The 24,060-nt window shown below is 40.6% G+C and overlaps 1 protein-coding gene across 2 annotated transcripts in view; it reads right to left on the reverse strand.

Moving 5' to 3' along the window:
* The window catches only part of NRG3 (neuregulin 3), a 1,280,962-nt gene that overhangs the window by 261,087 nt on the left and 995,815 nt on the right, over positions 1–24,060 (reverse strand). The window contains exon 4 of one of the 2 annotated variants that reach the window (XM_077454902.1): positions 4,289–4,312. In XM_077454902.1, the coding sequence (XP_077311028.1) occupies positions 4,289–4,312 (24 nt within the window). Of the gene's footprint in view, positions 1–4,288; positions 4,316–24,060 lie in introns of both variants that reach the window. The other variant, XM_077454901.1, reaches the window with a different exon arrangement.

The raw sequence follows: 24,060 nt of genomic DNA on the forward strand, positions 1-24,060 counted from the left end.
TTACAGAACAGCAGACTGTACCGCACCCAAGCCTATGTACCGTAGCACCCTAGACAGACCAAGTTACCAGTCCTTATAAGAACTTTTGTGGAACAAGTGAGTTGTGAATGATTAGCAGACTGCAGCAGAAGGGCAGCAGTCAAGTATAATATTCTTTCTATATTTGGAAGAAAGAATATTATACGTGTACAAGCCTATTACCGTACCACTGATACCAGTCCTGAAAAGAACCTTTGTGGAACTAATAGTAACAGCAAGTCTTTAAAATTATCCTCACTGCCTGACACACTGCTTCCTGCCTGTCCCTATACAAATTGGCAAAAAAGAGTAGGCTGGAACGATTAGCTGGAACAGCTCTTTTGTGGACCTGATAGTAACAGCTAATGATGATGATGATGATGATGATGAAGAAAGACTAATCTGGCTGAGCTGTCCCTAAAATAGCAGCATACAGCGCTCTGTCCCTTTATCTAAACTGACAAAAGAAACTCAGGCTGCTGACCTAACACCTATACCAGTCCTGAAAAGAACTTTTGTGTACCAAATAGCTAGCGTTTTCTCTGTCCCTACTCCACACAGGATCCTTTCCCTACAGTGACAGAAGAAAGAATGTAAAATGGCCACCGGATCGGGTGTATTTATAGGTTAGGGGGAATGTACAAGTGTCCATGAGCTGTCATGTCTCAATTGGTTGTCCTGTAACACATGATAAACGTGTCACGAAAGGTTAAAGTTCTTGTATACATTAAACACGTAAGTCCGCCGGGGCGAACGACGGAAAAAGGCGTTCGAACCCGCGGACGGCGAAAGTCGGAAATTCGCCGCGAAACGACCGCCGGGCGAACCGTTCGGCCATCACTACTTATAAGTTCAAGAACAAAATGCAAACAACAGCAGTGGCAGTCCCTATATGTTTTAGCTTAAGTCAACATTTGTCAGAGTATTTTCTCTTTCTGACCCCTACTGAAAAGAATGTTCCTTTGTTCCTTTCTTCCTGCCACTAGAAAACCCATACTAAAAAATACGGATGGGGAAGGGAGGTATATTTGTTGGCTTTGGTGCATACAACTGTAATTCACAAGTATATGGTGATGTGCAGTGCACAAAGGACAGCCTTTCAGATTTATATGTGATTCTACATTTCCAGGTAGGGTGCACGCATGCCCGCCCAGCTGTGCAGTGATTCGTCACAGCATATGCCAATCACCAGGTACTGGCCAGTAATTGACCGCCGGCACCCGGCGATCGGCTCTGAGCTTCAAATAACACAGCTCTGTGAGTGTAAACCTGGAGCTGTGTTCAGTGACAAGGGATCTAGTTGTTATTTTTTTATTAACTACTAAGCAGGGAATGAAAACAACCAGACCCCCAGTAAAAGCAGCACATAGTATACATATAAACACTTGTTGGGCACATATTTAACCCACTGAGTGTCCTACATGTTAACCCCATCCTGCCCAGTGTCAGTACAGTCACAGTGCATATTATTAGCACTGATCTCTGTAATAATGTCACTGGTGATGCCAGTAGAAGTTAGTTCCCACAAACTATAAGTCACTGATCATTGCCATTACTAGAAAAAAAAAATTCCAGTATATATCCCATAGTTTTTAGATGCTATAACTTTCATTTAACCCAATCAATATACACTTGTTGATTTTTTTTTATTTACCAAAGACATGTAGCAGAATAATTTTTTTTTATTTGTGTGAAAAAAGTGATATACATTTTGTTTTTGGGTACAGTGTTGCATGACCGTGCAGTTGTCAGTTAAAGGAGCACAGTGCCGCATAGCAAAAAATGGCCTGGTCATGAAGGGAGTAAAACCTTCCAGCGCTGAAGTGGTTAAATAGATGTTTTTATGTGTCCATTTGCTTTCACTCCCTGGATTGACAGGGACATCATATATATAAATAAAAATATGCTCATAGGCAGATCCCCAGTTTGTTGTTATGGCGGGTTTTTCTTACACCATGTGGGCATTAGTGGAGCTCTCACTGCCTATGGTAGGTGGGGGTGGAGAGGTACCTGTATGCTTCCAAATGAGTTTAATACTGGCTGGCCAGCCTTTCCTTATACAAGCTTGCATTGTAAGTGTAGGCAATATTGATTACTCAGTCTCCTCCCATCTCCATCCATGGTTCTCCTCCCCCCGGGCACATTATGATCCCATCAGGGGTGCCTGGGGTAAAGCTGATCACCGGACCTTCTATGTTATTTCCCAATACACAATCTTCTTCAGACTGCACAATTTGACTCCCTGTCTGGAAGAACTATTGTACACCACTAAACTGCTGTATTCCCTTGTCTTAATTACATACTCTCTATGACTTGATGTGTCGGCAAGTGTTTTTTGTTTGCTTTACAAAATACACATTTTTGAAATAAAAAATGTTGCTCCTATAACTTTTCATGGAATAGGTAGCTAGGTGATAACATTATATCTGGCACCTCATCCCCAAAATAGTATATACGGGCCACAATTGTTTGAGGGATTATTGTGGTGGCAACAAATGATAATGGAAACACAAATTATAAAACATAAAAATGTTATTTCTGCATAGATAAAATCAGACCAATAAAAGATAATCACACAGCTCCATTCAAAGGTCAGAAAGGCTTTGTTGAATAGATGGTCAAGAAGTAGAGTGTTATGCCAACATGTTTCACCAGGATTGGCTTCTTCAGGGGATTGCAGAACACCATTAGTAATAAAACCAATCAAACACCAAAGAGACCATCACTCCTTTCAGCGTCACTGCAGAGGGGAGGCACCATGCGACCAGGGATGGGAGAGGCACCGTGCACAAACAGAACTCTGAACGATCATCCATAACCTCCAGGATGTTGAGAGCGACCTGTGAGAGTTCTGTTTGTGCGTGAGTTATTGCAACCCATTTTTTGGCCTTTGCTGTACAATCGTAGGAGCTCTAACTCTATTTTGTTATAAATTATTCACCAACCTGGTCTATATGTGTCCTCTGTGGTTGACCAGTGCACCCCTCTGCAGTGGTGCTGACAGGAGTTGTGGTCTCTCTGGTGTTTGATTGGTTTAATTAATAATGGTGGTCTGCAATACCCTGAATAAGCCAACCCTGGCGAAACATGTTGGTGAGAAAGTTTTGTGACACCCTGAGATTCCTCAACTTTGGAAGGATTTCCTTTCACTTTTGGCTATAGAACAGGAAGTGGCAGAAAAGTTCCGAAACAGGACACAGATGGCAAAACAATGGATATGTTGTTATAACTGTCCCTTACTATGTCCAACATTAAAACATTTGAAGTAATCTTATTTTTAACTCACTAAGAAAGTCTGCATAAATCATTAAAAAGTACCTTCGAAGCTCCAGTTAAGTGACTGTGCCTAGGCTATAAGCTAGTACTTAGAAGAACGATATAACCCATCTGTTTTAGGCAGAATGAAGCAGTTCCTCTGTCTCAGTCAAAGGTAAAAGGCAGCATCAGTAAGATAACCTGTGTTCAGTATAGATATACATGGCCAAGACAAAATTCTGAATAGGCACTAATGACATGAATTTAACAGTTTTGAAGAAGTAACCCGAGTTCATGAAGTATATTTGACACTGGGTGATGCCCGAACAAAGATGTCACTGTCTATCTGGGAAAAATAAAAATGTAGATGAAGGCATCCTAACAAGGAGTACCATTTCTTTGAAAGACAGCAAATATTTACAAGTGTTGCTCTTACACATTGCTAAGCAGACATGCACTTAACATGTACAGTATCTGATACTAGGGCTGCTTTGAAGTCATAAACATTCAGATGAGAGATATAATGTAGTTTTATGACACATACTGTAAACAATAGTATACTATACTACAACATCTACATTGATGTAATCAGTGTTTACAAAATTGGAATAACTTTGTCTACACTGTAGACAAAATGAGAATAAACTTTTCTGATTTCATGAGTTTATGATGTTTAAAGTTTCTCCGTCATGAGAAAGGTATGGAGGCTGCCATTGCTATCTCTCTTTTGAAAACACTAGTGCCTGGCTGTGTCTAGCATAGGTTGTTTTGACTCACAGAGCAAGCATGCTGTAATAAGTGGCAGAATTATTTATCTCTAAACAAAGTCAGCAACTCACCTCATCAATGTGAAAGTCAGAGAAATAGAGTTCTCAAAAGACGAATTCAGCAATGGCCTTTACTCTAATGATGGAGGCTATTTAACAACCTAATTCCAGCAACATAACTTGACAATATGTTTCACAATCTGAACCTTGAAATGGAATTGTTAAAAAATAAATAAATATCAACTTACCCATAAATTCAATTCCTAAATGGTCTGCTACATCATGGAGAATATACAGAAAAAGAAAGACAAAAAGACAAAATCAGAATTGGTAATAGTTAAAATAATAATATAACAAATCCTAATATGGTGGGGAGGGAGAATATTCTAAACACAGCATAACCCTCTTTTTTTCTCATAGACTTATGCCCCATACACACGATCAAACTTTCCACCAACAAAACCATGGATTTTTGTTTAAAGGATGTTGGCGCAAACTTGTCTTGCATACACACGGTCACACAAATGTTGGCCAACAATTACGAACGTGGGAATGTGGTGACTTACAAGATTTACGACGAGCCAAAAAAAAATAAGTTCAATAGCCAGTGCGGCTCCTTCTGCTTGATTCTAAGCATGTGTGAACCTTTGTGTGTTGGACTTGTGTACACACGATTAAAAATTCTGACAACAAAGTTTGTTGGTGTAAAATTTGAGAACCTGCTAGCCAACATTTGTTGGCGGAAAATCCGACAACAAATGTTCAATGGAGCATACACATGGACAGACTTTCAGCCAACAAGCTCACATCCAACATTTGTTGATGGAAAATCTGATCGTGTGTAGGGGCATTACAGTAAAATAATAATAATTGACAGCTAAATATACATATAAAATACACATATGTGAACTGTTTAACAGCTAAAGGATTTGTACTACAATTCAGTATATCTGTTGACTCACGTACCTTTGTCACCTTGTACAGTTAGTTAGGTGACAGTATTAATTATTTTAGCTTGTATCTTCCTGTTTCACCTATTCACTCTTTGCATTTCATTAAATTCTCCAACAATCTACAAAGACTTTCCCTGGACAGGATACCCTCGCTGTCAAATGATTATGAAAAAGCCTATACACCCTCTTTTCTCAAATAGGTTGGGGTTCAGGTCCAAGACAACATCAAGCATGGGGGTGTTGCTGAATCAAATTGTAAATTAAATTAAGAATAATCGATGTTTTTTAATGACTTGGCAAAGTATGTTGTTGGTACTGTACACTGAAAAGGAAAGGGGTTCAATCGCCACCTTACCAGTGCCCCATGAAGAGGATATAAATTAGATAGATATGTAGCACATACCATCCCTTGCTTATACACCTTCTTAGGAACTAATGGATCTGAAGAGCCCAACACCCATTATTTGTCTTACCCAGTGGAAACTCTTTATAAATCAACTATTGTTATATATCAGAAATGCCAAAAGCTGCTAAGAGTTCACCATATTTATTTAAAACACACGTGTACAACTTGAGAACTTCTTGGTCTCTTTTCATTATGTCTTAAGATAGTAACCGTCAAAGATTTTGAGATTTTTTCAAAGGGTAAATTATTTTACAATTCAAAGCAAAACTTAAAAATACAGTTACCTTTTTCAATTCAGACACTTTTTGATCAATTAAAGTGGAAGATAAGTCTATGTCTAACTATTTAAAAAAAACATGTTTCTTCCCCTCTCCTCCTTCCTATCATGTCTAGTGTCTAACCTGTATTAAAAAAAGATGTGTGTACTTTTCATCCAATCTGATCCAGTCATGTGATCCCGAAGCTCCATCTCAAGGATCGCTAAAAAAACAGCAGGAAATTAGGGAAGCCATGACACCCATAAGCATCCATAGCTGTCAATGGTGCTCTCTCCTCACCCCTGGAGTAACTGCTCACTGACACAAGGGGGAGCTGGAGCTTTGGGATCACATGACTGAACCGGTGCAGATTAAAAAAAAACGATAAGTACACACATTTTATATATGGTTAGGCAAAAGAGGTAAGAGGAGGGGGAGAGAACAGTTTTAAGAATGATTATATTTTCTTCTAGTTTTACAAATATTACCAAGCCAATAATATCATCAAGCAGATGATATCCCAATTTGAATTAGGACCTAGATCTAAATAGCTAAACTTGTAAATGATTTGTATTTTTATCTTTGACAGTGCTAACGACAAGCTCCTAAGGATTAAAATGTAATATTTGCTGCACAAAGAACAGTTGTAAAATAGATTGCTCTATTTAAAAATATAAACATTATATGCAAAGATTATAATAATTAATATTGTGTAACCTTAAACTTTTTTTTAAGTTTTGGATAGGGTATGGAAATATTAAACTCTATTATAATTTGGGGACCTGTCTGTGTCACACTGGGTAATTTTACCCTTTTTAATTGCCCTGTGACCAAGGTCACTGAAACAGAAAATGATGGGAAGTGCAAAATTGTTACAAGAATAAGAGGTGAGAGTAAATATTATAATAGACACACCTGTTTTGATAACCCATAATTCTAACAAGAGATTTACTTTAATATATTCTTATTAATATTTTAATATATTTGATTTAATATATTTGTCTCAGAACAAATTGTAAAAAAGAACAAATGTGATAAATGGTAGTATTTATGATGTTACCACTAGCAACAATACAGCATAAATATAGATAAGCTATGTTCATTAATGACCCATGTGTTATGATACAAAAGTCTAAGCCCTTGTACACACGGTCGGACATTCCGTATTTTGTCCGAAACTGGTGTTGCATACACACGGTCGCACAAAGTTGTCGGAAAATCCGATCTTTTGGAACGTGATGACATACGTTCATGATGGGATTATGTTCAGGGCAATAGCTTTGGTCTTGTAATTTGATCTGAGCATGTGTGGCACTTTGTCCGATCGGAATTCTCTACAAACGATCGGACTAAGTCTGATCGGATTATGTTGTCGGAAAATTTTATATCCAGCTCTCAAACTTTGTTTTCGGACATTCCGACGGAAAAAGTACGATGGAGCCCACACACGGTTGGATTATCCGACAACACGGTCCGATCGGACATTTTCCGTCGGAATTTCCGACCGTGTGTACAAGGGCTAAGAGAAAAAAGAATAAGCATATGTAGCAGAAAGTGCATAATAAATATTTAGTTTCTAGGAAACAAGGAAAAGCAATAGATGAAGGCAAATGGTTTACTATTTTTAACAAGGAAAAATTTATTTTTTGAATTAAAATATTTTTGCTCTAGCTTTCAGGCCTTTGCAAACAGACCTTTGGGTTTCAGTCCTTGAGTTAAATATTTCCTTATAGGAATATAAAGGCTATAATTGCTGTATACATCCATAAATGATAGTTGCCTGACTGATACTGCTTTAATACTTTCTGAGTCACTGATCTGGAACAAATATGCATATCAAGGCAGTCAGAGGAAATTCAGACATACTTATCTAAAAACTTGTTCTGGATTAGTAACTTCAAATATTAAAGTATGAAGGTCAACATGGCAGCCAGGCAATTAGCATTTACAGTTATTGTGATCTCTATGAATTCCTTAACATGTACTACTCTCTACAATGTAGATATTATTGTAATTGTACAAAGTTGTATATTGTATAAGGTTTGATATCTAAAACAATATTTATATATATTTAAACAGTTTAACTAGTTTTTTTTATGTTTATCAAAGTCCAGTGCCATTTGTGAGCGGAAAAAAAACGCAGAGTAAAAAAGGTTACATTTTATTGATCGCTATGTGTAGTCAAACCTGCAACTTTGTATGGTTCACTTAATATTAATTCACAATATTTAAAAAAAGAAGACTTTCAAGTTGCCATTGGTTTCTTTATCCCAACATGCTTTACTACATAGGGCCATTAAAATAAACCATAAGTTTCATATATAATAGATTTATTTTCTACAAGATTATCTTTAAAGTGTGATAATGGTATGCTATGATAAGAACAGTGCAATAAAACTGCTCTTACAAAATGTAAAGTCATGCTGAGGTCATAAACACTATGAGTGTTAAAAGGTAATGCAACGATAATACCCAATTATCTAGTCTACTCAGAGATCTTGAAAGGTATTAAACACTATTGCTGTCATGCTTACACCTAACGCATGTGGTCATACACTATGGCTAGCTTCTGTGTTCTTCACCTTTAGCAGCCCCCTTTCCCATAAGGCAAGTAGGCCTACCGGTATCCAGGACTTGCACATAATGCTATAGTGCCTGGCTACCAGGCCAAGGAAGGTGAAAACTGAGCAAAGCAACATGTTACTTGTGGTCGGCAGACAGGCAGAGAGATGTAATTCCAGTCCAGGTACAAGGCAGGCAAGGTTATGAATAGGGACAAATCCCAGTCAAAAGGCAAGCAGAGTTCAGAGAGTAGTCAATATCCGATCCAAGGGCATCCAAAGGGGAATCCAATCTAGCAGAGTAGGGCAGACCAACAAGGAGCTTGGAACACATCGTACAAACGCAATATCACAAGCATGATACTGCAGGCTTGGTTGGCTTAAATCAGATTTGGTCTCCACCCAGAGACTGACCACAATCAATCACCTTGCATGTGGACAGACAGACAAGAAGAGTACCACAGCCAAAGTCAGGATGCTGGAATTTACACGCTCCTGCAATCAAACTAAATTGCATGCATTGAATGACCTGCTATAAGCCTCAGTGGTCTCTCAATGTCAGGGAAATGTTCCCTTCGTTTGGAAGACTGATGCCATCTCTTATTTGGGGATACAGGTCCTGGCTCACTTTTCTGAACTACATGCCAGGAATTTTTCCACAACTTTGAAATGCATACAAAAGGACTTCAAGAGCTAGACCAATCTTAGCATCTATTGGTTTGACAAGCAGCCTTGGTTAAAATTAACAACTGCTTTACCTTATGCAGACTTTAACTATCTAACTCCCCCATACATTTTTTTTCAACATACAAATGATATGCCTCGACTTTCATCTGGAAAGACCTACAAGACTCAAATACACCTACCTTACACTTCCAAAACATAAGGCAGTGTAAACCATTCCTGATCTCCACAAGTATTTCTGGGCATGCTGACTCACTAGAATAGTTTATAGGAATGTAAACAAGAACAGGAAAGCATGGACTTCCCTTGAAAACAGTTTTTCACAAGTATCCCTTAAAGAGGGAGTCCACCTAAAAAAAAATATTAAAAGCCAGCAGCTACAAATACTGCAGCTTTTAATAAATGGACACTTACCTGTCCCAGGGCCCAGCAATGTCGGCAGCCGAGGCCAAGCAATCGCCATTCTCCTTGAGGGAATCAGGAAGTGAAGCGTTGCGGCTTCACTTCCTGGGTCCCTAGTGCGCATGCGCGAGTCGCACTGCACGTCATAAGTGGTCCCCGCTATTGCCTGGGACCTGCGTGTTTCCCAGGAGACAGCAGGGGATGCGGGAAGGGGTGTGACTCCCGTGGGAGTCTATTCCCGGAAGTGGGTGCAGTTACCTGTATTAGACAGGCATCTGCACCCCCCTCCTCCCTGAAAGGTGCCGATTGTGGCACCGGAGCGGGGGGGGGGATAAAATGAGCGGAAGTTCCACTTTTTGGTGGAACTCAGCTTTAAGTCACTCAATTATCTCTCCATTCACCAACTTTCCAAACAAGCCTTTATACACCCATTTATAGATTTCCCTATACACTGTTTTCATAGGGCCTGCAAAATATTTTCCCTTCACTGGGTCCATTGACTACTATCAGAATGAACCTGGACTTTTTGTTTATTGTCAGGCAATTAGCACTTGACTTGACTCATCCACATGCAAGGTGGTGAGCTCTTTCCCTCCCTCTGGGGGTGTTGGAGTTATAGTGGGGGGCAAGCAGGGAGAGGAGTTTCCCTCCTTCCCCCCACCCCATCCCCTCTGGTCCTGAGTTTTCTTCCTCCCAGTTCCCCAACCACTTCCCACCCTGGATTGTTTTTTCTTTCTCTCTCTCTCTCTCTCTCTCTCTCTCCCTCCTTCTCTCTCATGTTCTCTCTCTCCTTCTCTGTGTCTCTCTCCCTCATCTTTTTTTCTCTCCTTCTCTCTCCTTTTCTCTCTCCTTCTCTCCCTCTCTCGCTCTCTCTTGCTCTCTCTCTTGCTCTCTCATTCTCTCCTTCTCTACTCCCTGGTTCTTTTCTCATTTATTTTTTCCCTTCTGCACTCCTCCCTCACTCTCTTTAAATTGGAAACACACTGACTCCGTTTGATTTTTATAATGATATATGCAGTTATTAAGTGATCATAAAGTACCCAGTGTTATTTATGTTTCACTCTTGTTCTTAAACTTTTCAATTTTGCACTGGAAATTACATTTCTGTCCTGATTGTAAGCTCTTTTCTCCTGTCAAAAAATGTTTATGGAATAAAAAAAAAAAATCAAGGATACAAATAAAATTCAGCTAAATAATGTTGATTATGTTAAGAAAGTAGAGGTCCCAAATGCATAGAATCCATTTATATCTTTTCTTATCTACTCATAATTTATAAGCTGCCAAATGCTCATTTTGCTTCTTTTTTTTTTTAACAATAAATATGGATCTAATGTTGATTTAAATTTGAAGAAATGTCATGAATATTTGGATTGATATAAATTATACATGTTGGGGCATGTGAGAATACTGTAATAAGTTGATTTAAAACATTATTTCTGTCACTGTCTATTAAATTATAGTAGTGTCATATGGTACGTTTGTGTTATAAATAACAAAAATGGAATCTCTGACTGACATCTTACTCTATGTGTCACTGTATTGAAATGTTGGAATGCATGTCAGAACTGGATATGCAACTCCAGCTAGCACAAAGTGATGAGAGTAGATATGTATGCCACTAAATGATCTCTGAGCTCTGCAGCCTCATGGTGATTTTATGAAGGTATATATGGGTCTATGACAAGCCTTGATCTACTTTTATTTAGTGAGTGCATTTTAATTGTTTTGTATGCCTTTTTTAATTACATCGCTACACCTAGATGGATGCACCCTTTTATATGCCACTAAATGAGATCTAAAACATATTATATCATTTGTATTTTTAATACACTAGTGTATATTTAAAACACACTACAATCATTAACTAGAAGAAAATACAGTGGGGATAATAAGGCAATAGGCTTTAGTAAATCAACACCAATGTATATAAAACATTGTTACAGCTATAGAGGGCCAGATGTGTCACCAACATTAGACATGCACCTCATCTTGCAGATTGTGTTACTAAAGTCACAATAGTAAAACGTTTATAAAAGTATATGCAGCATAGCATGATTGTTATACTCACTGTGGAACTTAAGGGGTTAATCTTCTACATTGTGTAAAAAGGCTGTTTTATCCTGTATGCATAGATCCTTCCCTCCCTGCACTGTCTATCTGAGGAAGGTCAGCTAACACAGGCAGAGTAGCCAACCTACACATGCTCAGTTGTGTCTTTTATGCTTGCGAGAACATTCACTTGTTGATCAGAGCTAGCCAGGTCACATGATATTGACATCACACATGTGGGCGTTTATACAGGTGGAAATCTCCTCCTTCCTGAACTCTCAGCACTGGAGAAAAACTGCAGTTTATCGTATAACCTTAGTATACAGATCTTCCAAAAGGATATATAGTGGCAGTATTTTAATGTAAAAAGATGATTTATAAGCTGTGGGCATTGTGTGTGTGTGTGGGGGGGGGGGGGGGGGGGCGAGGGGGGGGTATATGAACTATTTTCATATTACTGGGTTTAGTAACAATTTCATGCTTTATGTCTATAGAAAAGAACTACATCCTGTCACCAAAATGTTTCAGTCCAAAACCATACATTTACATGGGTCAATTACTGACACTCTATAAATTAGTTGCATTGCTTTTATACCTAACAGGACTCCGGGAAAAAAGAGAAGTAGCATTAAAAGGATAACTTCCCCTTTGGGAAGATGTTACACATTCCACCCATTTTTAGGGTGGAACATGCAACATGTTCCCAATGCTGCAGCCACTGCCCACCTTCCCCCCTCCCCCTCCCTGTGGCAGCAGTGTCTTTATGGACCTTGATTTTCCACTGGTGCGTAGTCATGTTGGAACATGAAGGGGTCATCCCCACACTGTTCCCACAAAGTTGGGGAGCATGACATTGTCCAAAATGTCTTAGAATGTTGATACCTTAGGAGTTCCCTTCACTAAAACTAAGGGACCAAACCCAACCCCTGAAAAACAATCCCACACAATAATCCCCCCCTTCACCAAATGATTTGGACAAATGCACAAAGCAAGGTCCATAAAGACCTTAATGAGTGGGTTTGGAGTAGAGGAATTTGTCTGGCCCACACAGAGTCCTGACCTCAACATGATAGAACACCTTTGGGATGAACTAGAGCAGAGGCAGCGAGCCAGACCTTCTCATCTACATCAGTGCCTGACCTCACAAATGCGCTTCTGGAAGAATGATCAAACATTCCTATAGAGACACTTCTAAACCTTGTGAACAGCCTTTGGAGAAGAGTTATAGCTGCAAAGGGTGGGCCAACTCAATATTGAACAAACCCTATGAATGAAGACTAGGATGTCATTAAAGTTCATGTGCGTGTAAAGGAAGGTGTCCCAATACTTTTGGCAATATAGTATATATTTGCACATTATGATAAGAGTCTTCTTCTTTCTGTCTGCAGCCTATTAGCTGCAGTGCTGATCAAACAAAACCCCATTCATATGCAGTCAATCAGTAGATTGACTGCTGTTGAATAAGACCGGCCATTGATGGATCAAAGTTCAGCTGATTCAACAGGGAAGTTTGATATATTTATGGCAAGGTTTACTGTCCTGGGGCCACAATGGTAAGTGAAAGGAAATGTCTTCAAAGTGCAGGCAAATCTGCTGTTGCACAGTAGTCTCCACAATAGGTGTCTCCTTTAAGAGAGGTGTCTCACCTCCTTTTCCAGTTAAAAGTAACACCATAACATGTTGGATTTAACATCACTTTCTGCTCCACAGCCAATAGTCACCAAATTTAAAGGATGAATACTTCCAGCAGGAACAGATGCTGGAATACAAACCTGATAGCATTTTCAATATTTATTTGCAATTCAAACATGTTGCATTGCCATGCAAGAGTTAGACTTTGGAAAGGAATATAAGAAAAAAATTATAAAGTGCAGAAATGAATAAAGCTTAACAGACAAATGCACAGATAAGATACATATGTAGGAAATACCTTACATGACAAAAAAATATCAGAATTTTCATGTGCAAAAGTTACTGGGATGCGAGTACAAATCTGGTACACTATTTAAAAATATATTTAAAGTCTAATGCCGCGTACACACGAGCGGACTTTTTTCGACGGACTAGGTCTGACGGACTTTTGTCTGAGTTCCGACGGACTTTCTGAATGAACGGACTTGGCCACACACAATCACACCAAAGTCAGACGGATTCGAATTTGATGACGTACGACCGGACTAGAATAAGGAAGTTCATAGCCAGTAGCCAATAGCTGCCCTAGCATCGTTTTTTGTCCGTCGGACTAGCATACACACAAACGGATTTCTCGGTCCAGCGGAGTTCCGGTGGGAAAATGTAAAACATGTTCTATTTCTAAAGTCCGCCGGATTTTTGGCAAGCAAAGGTCCGATGGAGCCCACACACGATCGAATTGTCTGACGGACTCGTTCCGTCGGACCTTTGCTGTCAAAAAGTCTGGTCGTGTGTACGTGGCATAACACTAGTTTTACCCCCCACCAACCTTTTACAAATCCAAACCTTTCCTCAAATCCAGCTATCTTCTGGCAGGTCATATGACATCATGGGTCTTTTCTCTTCTACTCCTGCATAGTCCGTCCTTACTTCTGGACATAACTGTAGTCATCTAATTTCATTTGGGCACTATATTGTGATCCCAGGATGGTGTGATGATGTAACTCTGGGGGATGTGTCCATAATGACCTTGGATCACCCAAAGTTGGTTGAATGATACTGGGGATCATTCAAGCCAGAAGAGGTCTGGCACTGGATTGCAGAACCATGAAGGGAAAGTGCTGGAGGGGGAGTATTGCAGTGATAGTTGCTTTTTTATTACTAACAGTGCTGGGCTAGTTATTTTATTATCATTTTGAATATATTACCAAGCTGGAGTTTGACTTTAAGTTTTGTTTTGTTATTTGTAATAAATCACATCTGGATATTTGCCTATACTTACACTTTCAAAAGTGTCATCACCCCCCTTTTCCGATTCAATGCCTTATGTTTAGAAAACTGGCTATGAAAATGGCCCATTAAAATAGTGTAGATTTTAATGGATGCTAAAAGGCTACAACATTCAAAATCAATCACATAATGAATGTTCAAATATTTATAATACAACAGGTGTTCGTTCACATTCCTTAGATGTTTTAATGTATAAATATTAATAACATTTTTATATTCTGCTATCACCATAGCATCCTATTTAAAATGCAAATGATGGAATCTGGGGAACATATGAATGGAGGATTTTGAAAGTAAATGTATTTGCAATAGCGGATGGACCGGAAATCTCTTTTCTTCGCCATCCATTATAATACAGACAAAACTGCTTTATTGAGTTAATGAGTCTATAAACATTCATGATGAGCTGCACTTCAGCTTATTGAACAATTTCTTTTGTGTATGTACTGCTTTTTACTCTCAGCTCCTTATTGCGATTTGACGGTAATCCTCCAAAGTAATTACATGTAGTTACTACTGCACTCAGTGTTTGCAGCTGTAAAAGCTGATTTCCAGCCATTGTTACTTGTTTGGGTTTTTAGGATGTCATTATAGCGTACAGATAACATATAACAGCTACTGGCTTTTTCATGTTGCCGTTTCATGTTGCTGGCAAAATAGATAGATTTATGTTTAGAAAAGTTTATAAGTATCATTATGCCATTCACATGTGCTGTTCAAAATGTACAATATGCTAAAGTGACCTTATAACTGGGACAAAGGAGGAAGCAAAGTATATGATACATTGTGCTCATCAGTATAGAGAACTGGTATGCATAGTGCAGCTGGCCAGCATATCAGAAATGAATAATGTATCTCCTACAATAAGAACCCCTACAACAATTAACCCTCCACTATCTTTACTCTTAAAATCTATCCATCTCCAAAAATCAACTTGTTAACATTAGTATAGGTCCAGCCAAAATATTTGTTTAGTTAATGATAGAGTTGGGAAGGCTTATAACCTCCTTTTGGGGTTTCACAGCTACCCTGGGCTCCATCAGAGAGATTCCCCTTCATTAACCACTACAATACAGGGCACTTTCGCCCCCTTCCTTCCCAGCCCAATTTTCAGCTTTCATCGCTCTAGCGCTTTCAGTGACAATTGCGCGGTCATGCTACACTGTACCCAAATGAAATTTTTATCATTTTGTTCGCACAAATAGAGCTTTATTTTGGTGGTATTTATTCACGACTCCGTTTTTTATTTTTTGCGATATAAGCGCAAAAATTCGTAAATTTGGAAACAAAACAATATTTTCTTTTTTCTATTTTAAAAGAAATCCAATAAAATCAAATTTTGTCATAAATTTAAGCCAAAATGTATTCTGCTACATGTTTTTGGTAAAAAAAATTCCGTTAAGTGTATAATAATTGGTTTGTGTGATCACGGACATATGTACGCAAATGATCATGTACATATGTGTGCAGGTGATCACGTACATATGTGTGCAGATAATCATTGGGACATGTGATTTTAGTGGGACATATGTGGGGGACATGTTTTTATTATTAGGGACATGTGTTTTTATTTTTTGGAGACATGTGTGTTATGGGGACATATGTGGGGACTGTGTTTACACTGTGTGGTGTGTTGTGTGTTTACACTAGACTGAAGATCAGTGAGTAAAAAGCTGTAAAAAACAGCTCATACTCACTGATCATCAGCCGGCTGCAGCAATCTGCTCTCCTCAGCGATGACTTCTGTGTGAGGAGAGGAGGAGCCGATTGCCTAGCAACCGGCTGTTTGTTTACATCACATGATGGCCGTGATTGGACACGGCCGTCATGTGATCAGGAGGGCCAATCACAGAGCCCTCCTGCCGATCTGAGATGCGCCGTGTCCCGGTGACACGGGCGCATCGGGATCGCGCCGCTGCGCGGGCACGCGCGCGCGCGATCCCGCTCCTCCTGATGGACGTTCCTGAACGTCCTATCAGGAGTAGACGGCTCCCACCCGGCCGTATATGTGGATTGGCCGGGTGGGAAGTGGTTAAGGGCCCTTTCAGACCTACACATTGTGATAAGGCATGTTACCACATCGCATGTACCATAATATGGAATGGTACCCCACACACCTACACTGTGAGTGAAAACGGTTTACAAACAAAGCCTGTTACCACCATGTGGAAATCACGCTACTTGGTTCCTGAACATTTTTCTGCCCAGGCAGTTCACATGAAATAAGCAGCACATTTTCTATGCAGGAGATCATGCAAGGAACATTAATTTACACATTGAAGAGGCTAATGCCGCGTACACACGGGCAGACTGTATGGCGTACTTAGTTCGTCATACAATCCGACGGACAGTCCGCCGTACTTTCGACTGAACGGACTTGACACCACACGGATGCACAAACAGTCCGTCGAAAGCTTGCGCGATGACGTGTACAGCATGTACGACGGGACTAGAAATAGGAAGTCCAATACACAGCAAAGCACCCTTCCGCCGTGTAAATCCTTTCTGAGCATGCGCCATTCTTAGTCCGTCGAACTAGCATACTGACGAGCGGATTGTCCGCTGAAACCAAAGTACGACGGACAGAATTTCGAAAAATCCGAAATTCTTAGTACGCCAGACTGCACGCTGAAAAAGTCAGCTGAAGCCCACACACGAGCGGACTGTCCGCTGAAATGTGTTTCGACGGACTAAGTACGCCATACAGTCCACCCGTGTGTACGCGGCATAAGTGGTAAATTATAGAGGTGTGCAGTGATGTTAATGTACTAAAAACAAAAAACATAGTAATACAGGAAGTATTAGACGTGTAGAAAAATGTAAAATAATGCATTTGGTTGGAAAAAATATGTATGCAATCTATACACTAGGGGGAGAACCTCTGAGGGAATCTAGGCTGAAAAAGGACCTGGGGGTCCTAGTAGGTGATAGGCTCAGCAATGGCATGCAATGCCAAGCTGCTTCTAACAAAGCAAACAGAATATTGGCATGCATTAAAAAAGGGATTAACTCAAGAGATAAAGCGATAATTCTCCCACTCTACAAGACTCTGGCCCGGCTGCACATGGAGTATGCTCTCCAGTAGGGATGGGCCGAACACCCCCTGGTTCGTTTCGCACCAGAACATACTGAACAGGCAAAACATTTGGCAGAACACACAAACACCATTAAAGTCTACATTACATAACATTTTTTTTGTTTCAGTTACAAAACTTTGTAAATAAGTATGTTTTCTCCTTCACTGATGAGCACTGACAGGGCTGCAGTGACTGGCACTGATGGGCACCAATGATGTGGCATCAATGAAGTGGCACTGATAGGCGGCACTGATAGATGGCACTGATATGCCACACAGACACTGATAGGTGGTACAAATAGGCACTGATTGGTGGCACGGATTGGCATGGATAGGTGGCACGGATTGGCATGGATGGGTGGCATGGATGGGCACTGATAGGCGGCATGGCTGGGCACTGATATGTGGCATGGGTGGGCACTGATAGACGGCACGGGTGGGCATTGTAGTGTACAGTATTGTATAGGGATGGATGCCAATCAGTGCCAAACAATAATGCATGCCAGTGATGCCCGTGGGCACTTATTGGCATCCATTATGGGGATTGATTGGCATCCATTGTGGGCACTGACTGGCATCCCTGGTGGTCTAGGGGGGCATACCTGTTGCTGGGCATCCCTGGTGGTCTGGTGGCATCCCTGGTGGTCCAGTGAGGGCATCCCCGGGGGGGCTGTGCTGATAATCGATCAGCATAGACCCCCCCTGTCAGAGGAGCAGCCGATTGGCTCTCCTCTACTCGTGTCTGACAGACTCGAGTGAGGAAAAGCCGATCACTGGCTCTTCCTATTTACACTGTGATCAGCCATGATTGGACATGGCTGATCACATGGTAAAGAGTCTCCGTCAGAGACTCTTTACCGAGATCGTAGCTGCGGGGGGTCAGACTGACACCCTGCAACAATGGGGGCGCGCAGCAGCTTAATATTCTGATCACGTCATATGACGTCCGGTCAGGATATTAAAACCACTTTGCCACCGTCATTTTGCTATATGGCGGGCGGCAAGTGGTTACATTTCATATCTGGGGGGTGTCTATAGTATGCCTGTAAAGTGGCACATTTTCCCTGTGTTTAGAACAGTACCCCAGCAAAATAAAATTTCTAAAGGAAAAAAAAGTCACTTAAAAGTACTTGCGGCTATAATGAATTGTCGGTCCCGGCAATACAGATAAAAGTCATTGAAAAAAATGGCATGGGATCCCTCCAGTCCATTACCAGGACCTTTGGATCTGGTATGAATATTAAGGGGAACCCAGAACCAAAATGAAAAGAAAAAATTGTGTGGGGTTCCCTATTTATTTTAAAATGATGTAGGGACCCCCTCAAAATCCATACCAGACCCTTCAGGTGGATTTTAAGGGGAACCCTATGCCAAAATAAAAAAATGGCGTGGGGGTTCCCCAAAAAATCCATACCAGACCCTTATCGGAGCACGCAACCTGGCAGGCCGCAGGAAAAGGGGGGGGGGCGAGAGAGAGACCCCTCTCCTGAACCATACCAGGCCACATGCCCTCAACATAGGGAGGGTGTTTTGGGGTAACCCCCCCAAAGCACCTTGTCCCCATGTTGATGGGGACACGGGCCTCATCCCCACAACCCTTGCCCGGTGGTTATGGGGTCTGCGGGCTAGGGGCTCATTGGAATCTTGAAGCCCCCTTTAACAAGGGGACCCCCAGATTCTGGCCCCCATATGAAATAGTAACGGGTACATTGTACCCGTCCCATTCACAAAAAAGTGTCAAAAGGTTAAAAAAAAAACACAAGACGCACTTTGGGACCTTTACTAAAAAAAAAAATGTCCCACGAAATCCATTCATCTTCTTCTCTCGCTCCGCCAATGGACTGAAAAAGAAAAAAACAAATCCACGACCGACTGGCCTCCATGGTGCATCTTCGCTTTGACAGTTCTTATATAACTGAGGGTGGGGCCACACAGTGACATACCCGGGTGACCCACCGAGGGGCACCGATAGTTTCAAAAAAACGATTAGATAAGCACCTGAATGACCGCAACATACAGGGATATACAATGTAATACTGAGATATAATCACACACATAGGTTGGACTTGGTGGACTTGTCTTTTTTCAACCTCACCTACTATGTAACTATGTAACTATATATACATTATGTGGCATATTCACATTTGATCTTATGAAATGTAGTTTTTGCACTGATAGCCTCTTTCTTTTCCCTCTACACCACATTGTTCTTGTATTCACCATTACTATCCTTTTTCCTTTCATCTCTTCTCCCTCCTCCGCTTCCTTGTTTCCTTCCCTTTTTTCCCCTTTTCCTTTGTTATGTTATTTACCTTTCATCCTGTCTCTTCTTGTCCCCCTCCCCTCTCCTTTTTCGCTTTCCTCTCTCTTTTTTCCCTTTGTTTTTCTTTGAATGATTTTTTCTTTCTCAATGTTTTTCACACTCTTCCTGGCACTATTTTTTCACCTTTCTTTTTTTTTTTCCTGCACGTTTCTTAATTTTCTCTTCTTGCGTCTTGTCACAGTTTTCACTCAATACTTTTTCTTTCCGGTTGTCTACATGTCCTTTCCTTTCTTCACATTTCCCCTTCCCACTCCATCCTCTCCTGCACCTGCACCACCTCTTCATTCACTCATTTACGTTTGACCTAAGATGCACTTTTTCCCTTTCTTTCTCCCTTCCCCTTTCTTCCCCATAATAATTTTTTTCCCTTATTTTGCATACTCTTTTATGTTCTACAACTCTTTCACATCTTGTTCACCTATGCTACACTGTACCTTTGTATTCATTCTTCTAACTAGTTCATATGTCCCAATATAATTTTAATATATTCATATTTATTTTCGATAAAAAAATCTTTGTTAATCAATTCAAATAATGTTTTCTTTGGCGTAGCTGTTCACAAAGCCATATAGCTTAATATACAAATATAATACATTTTATATTCAATAATTTAATAGTAATGCTACATAGTATAATTTATATACATGCCACTTGTATTGATGCTCTGGAATTTTGCCTCAGTTGTCTGCATGGCGAGCGGTAGCTTGTGACTCCCTGTAAGTCTCATGGAGTGACATTTGTTTCTACTCTGGGGTACTTTCTGGTCTGCAGTCTTGCAGAATTTTCTTAGTCTTTTTTTGGAAATTCTGGTTGGGAGGTCCCCTCCTTATACATATAGGTAAATATGAGTAATGGCCATTATTTGCGCCTATGTGATCATTTATGCGTTTATTCCACTTGACATGCTAAATGTAGTCTCTTTACATCAAACTCATCCTCTGAAGAAGACCCAAACAAATTGGGTTGAAATGCTTTTGTTTTAATTGACATGTTTGCTATGCAATGCCATGTATATTTCATGTTTTAATATTTGCACTTCATGGGTATACCCCAATTCTGAGCTCATATTTTAAATGTCATGCTAATTTGTAAGCTAATAAATCTACATTTTATTAATCCAACACTTCTCTCTGAATTTTTTGACATCTATGTACTTTGCTGCTAAAAAAAAACCTTTTGGGGAATCTTCCCATATTATATTATTCAGGGTGTGCAGCAACCCTATCTCTCTGTATAAGTGTTGATTAGTGGACATGTTACACACGGTCTTTATTATGGTCCGTCTTCCACATAGCAAGGGTGTATCAAGAGGTGAGAGTTGAGGATATCAAACACAACAGGGAAGTACCGTATATACTCGAGTATAAGCCGAGATTTTCAGCCTCTTTTTTGAGGCTGAAAGTGCCCCCCTCGGCTTATACTCGAGTCATCGCTGTCTGCCCGCTCGATCAGCGTGTCGAGCAGACAGACAGCGGCCATTCTATAATTCAAAAGCTCCGCCTTCGCCTGTGATAGGCGGAACACTGAATTTCCCAGCAGCCTGTGTTCCGCCTATCACGGACATCGTATCATCCTCGTACTACGGACGAGGATGATACGATGTACGTGATAGGCGGAACACAGGCTGCTGGGAAATTCAGTGTTCCGCCTATCACAGGCGAAGGCGGCGGCGCAGCTTTTGAATTTTACAATGGCCGCCGAGGCGCCGACGAAGAGGGCACGGGACGGAGGCAAGGCAAGGCACGGCACGGGACGGGACGGGACGGGACGGCGGCAAGGCACGGCGGCACGGCGGCAAGGCACGGCGGCAAGGCACGGAGGCAAGGCACGGAGGCAAGGAGGCAAGGCACGGGACGGAGGCTCGGGACAAAGGCTCGGGACACAGGTAGGCTGGACAGACACACACACACACACACACACACACACACACACACACACACACACACACACACACACACACACACACACATATGGATGGATACACACACACACAGGGATGGATGGAGACACACACACACAGGGATGGATGGATGGATGGATGGAGACACACACACACAGGGATGGATGGATGGATGGACACACACACACACAGGGATGGACGGACACACAGGGATGGACGGACACACAGGGATGGACAGGCATGTCTCACCCTCGGCTTATACACGAGTCAATAAGTTTGCCAGTTTTTTTGGGGGTAAATTGGGGGCCTCGGCTTATATTCGGGTCGGCCTATACTCGAGTATATACGGTAAGTCCCCTTTCTGTGTGCACTGTGTTCTAAAGTTTTTTTTTTTTTTTTTTTTTTTTTACAAATTTGGCTTTACAGAAGGCAGGCTATGATTGGTAGGGGCATATAGGATAATTTGGTATGGCATCCAGAAATGACAGGATCAAGAGGTATTTCTGAGGAATTGGTCAAGCAAAAAATGACCAGGTGACTTAGACTTTAAAGAGACTGTCACCAACTTAAAAAAAAATAAAGAAAAAAAAGTAAAATTATATTTTTCCTTTCCATAAAAAATTTTTTATTTGATAGCAATGTGCCTTTGAGCTTGCTAGGGAATTTCAGTACTCCTGGAGAGTTGATTCTTGAGCACAGTCACAACTTCACCCTCTCCTCCTATGTCATCACCCTCTCCTCTTGTTTGAGTGTCTAATTGCTATATGTTTTGGCCTACCTACTCTGCCTCTCGCACCCCTACATAACCTTTTATGAAGCTGCCTGGGGAGGAGTAAAACTATAGAGTGTCTCTTTAGTGACAGCTCTCACTCTGCTATTATCACATTTAAGGTACACAAGGGAGGCTTTTACAGGTAAATAACATTCATTAAATATGTTGAATGAACATATAATCCAAAGAGAAGATTGTTGCTGAAATGTATGATGTGGCAACTGGGTCATTTTAGTTTTCTCTTCATTATATAACAAATCATCATTCAGCATAATATGTGTATTTCCACAATGATGCAAAAGTTGCATTTGAAAGTATTATAGTTTTGAAAGGCACATTTGTGTGCTCTGTAGGGTCATGTCACTCTAGCAACTTTGTAGCAGAGATCTGTAGCAGCTACAAATGTTTTCTCTGGTGATGTGTAGCTAGCTACTAAATTATTACTTCTACAGCTGGCTACAGTTCTTCTTGGCTGGTGTACCATGGGTATTAGCAGCTGTACCGAATAACATGCATGCTGCTGAAGCTGGAGATTCCGTGCCTAGCTTCAAATGCTGAATAAAGTAAATCAGTCAGAAGCTGAGCTCCAAATGGTTGGAATTGTGCAGCACATTCAACTTCATTACCTGCAGTTCACTTTTTCCTAGTAACAATAAGGCTTAGGACGAAAACTCTGTAGCTATTACAAATTGCTGTTATGAAATCATTAGTGTGACATTGTCCTAAAGCAACAATGCAGCAAATTAGACCTGTGTCTGGTTAACCTGCACGTTTATTCAAGCATGGAGATTCTTCAGTGCTTTTAGTACTGCAAAGAATAAATTAAGAACATCCACTCCACTGGTGATTTAAAGAATCAATGACATTTTTTTAATTTTTTCTATTTAATTCACTGGGTGGCTCATGCAATATCTAAAATTGCAGGTTTCTATTCTTAAATGGAGCTCCATTCAAAAGAGGAAGCTCCGCTTGTTCGCACCACCCCCCTCCACTGCCACAGTCAACACTTTTTTTGGGGGAGGAGCGTATACCTGTCAAAACTAGGTACCCGCTCCCACTTCCAGGCCAGATCACCGCAAAACGATTGCGGTGATCTATGACATTTCTGCCTAATCCCCCCCCCCCCCCCCCGCTGCCTTCTGGGAGATACAGAGTTCTCACTAGACAGCAAGACCATTCAGAATGCACAGTGAGACTTGCGCATGCTCAGTAGGAAAGAGGCAGTGAAGCCAGAAGGCTTTAATTCCTGTTTCTCTTAGTGAAGATGCCATTGCCTGCACCCATAGTCGGGTGCCAACATCGCAAGATACCTGGACAGACAAGTGTCCTTATGAAAAGTCAGCAGCTACAGTATTTGTAGCTGCTAACTTTATTTTATTTTTTCCAGGCTGGAACTCTGCTTTAACCCTAACCCTAACCCCTGGTCTTTTGGCAAATGTATAGAATTTATTTTTAATTGCATTATTTAAGTACCATGTCCAGCAAGATTCCCTGATCTTATACTGTAATAGGCCTATAACTATAGTAATATAAATGGGGTGCAATATGGGCTTTTTATAAACAGCAACCTAAAAAACCTGTTTACCAGTACAATGTGAAAATCCACTGATTTGCTGAGAGAAGTATGTGTATGTGTGTGTGTATGTGTGTATATATATATATATATATATATATATATATATATATATATATATATATATATATATATATATATA

Source organism: Lithobates pipiens, unplaced genomic scaffold (assembly GCF_037356315.1).
Source record: "Lithobates pipiens isolate NorthernLeopardFrog02 unplaced genomic scaffold, aLitPip1_a1.2 Scaffold_25, whole genome shotgun sequence".
In the NCBI taxonomy this organism is placed as follows: domain Eukaryota; kingdom Metazoa; phylum Chordata; class Amphibia; order Anura; family Ranidae; genus Lithobates; species Lithobates pipiens.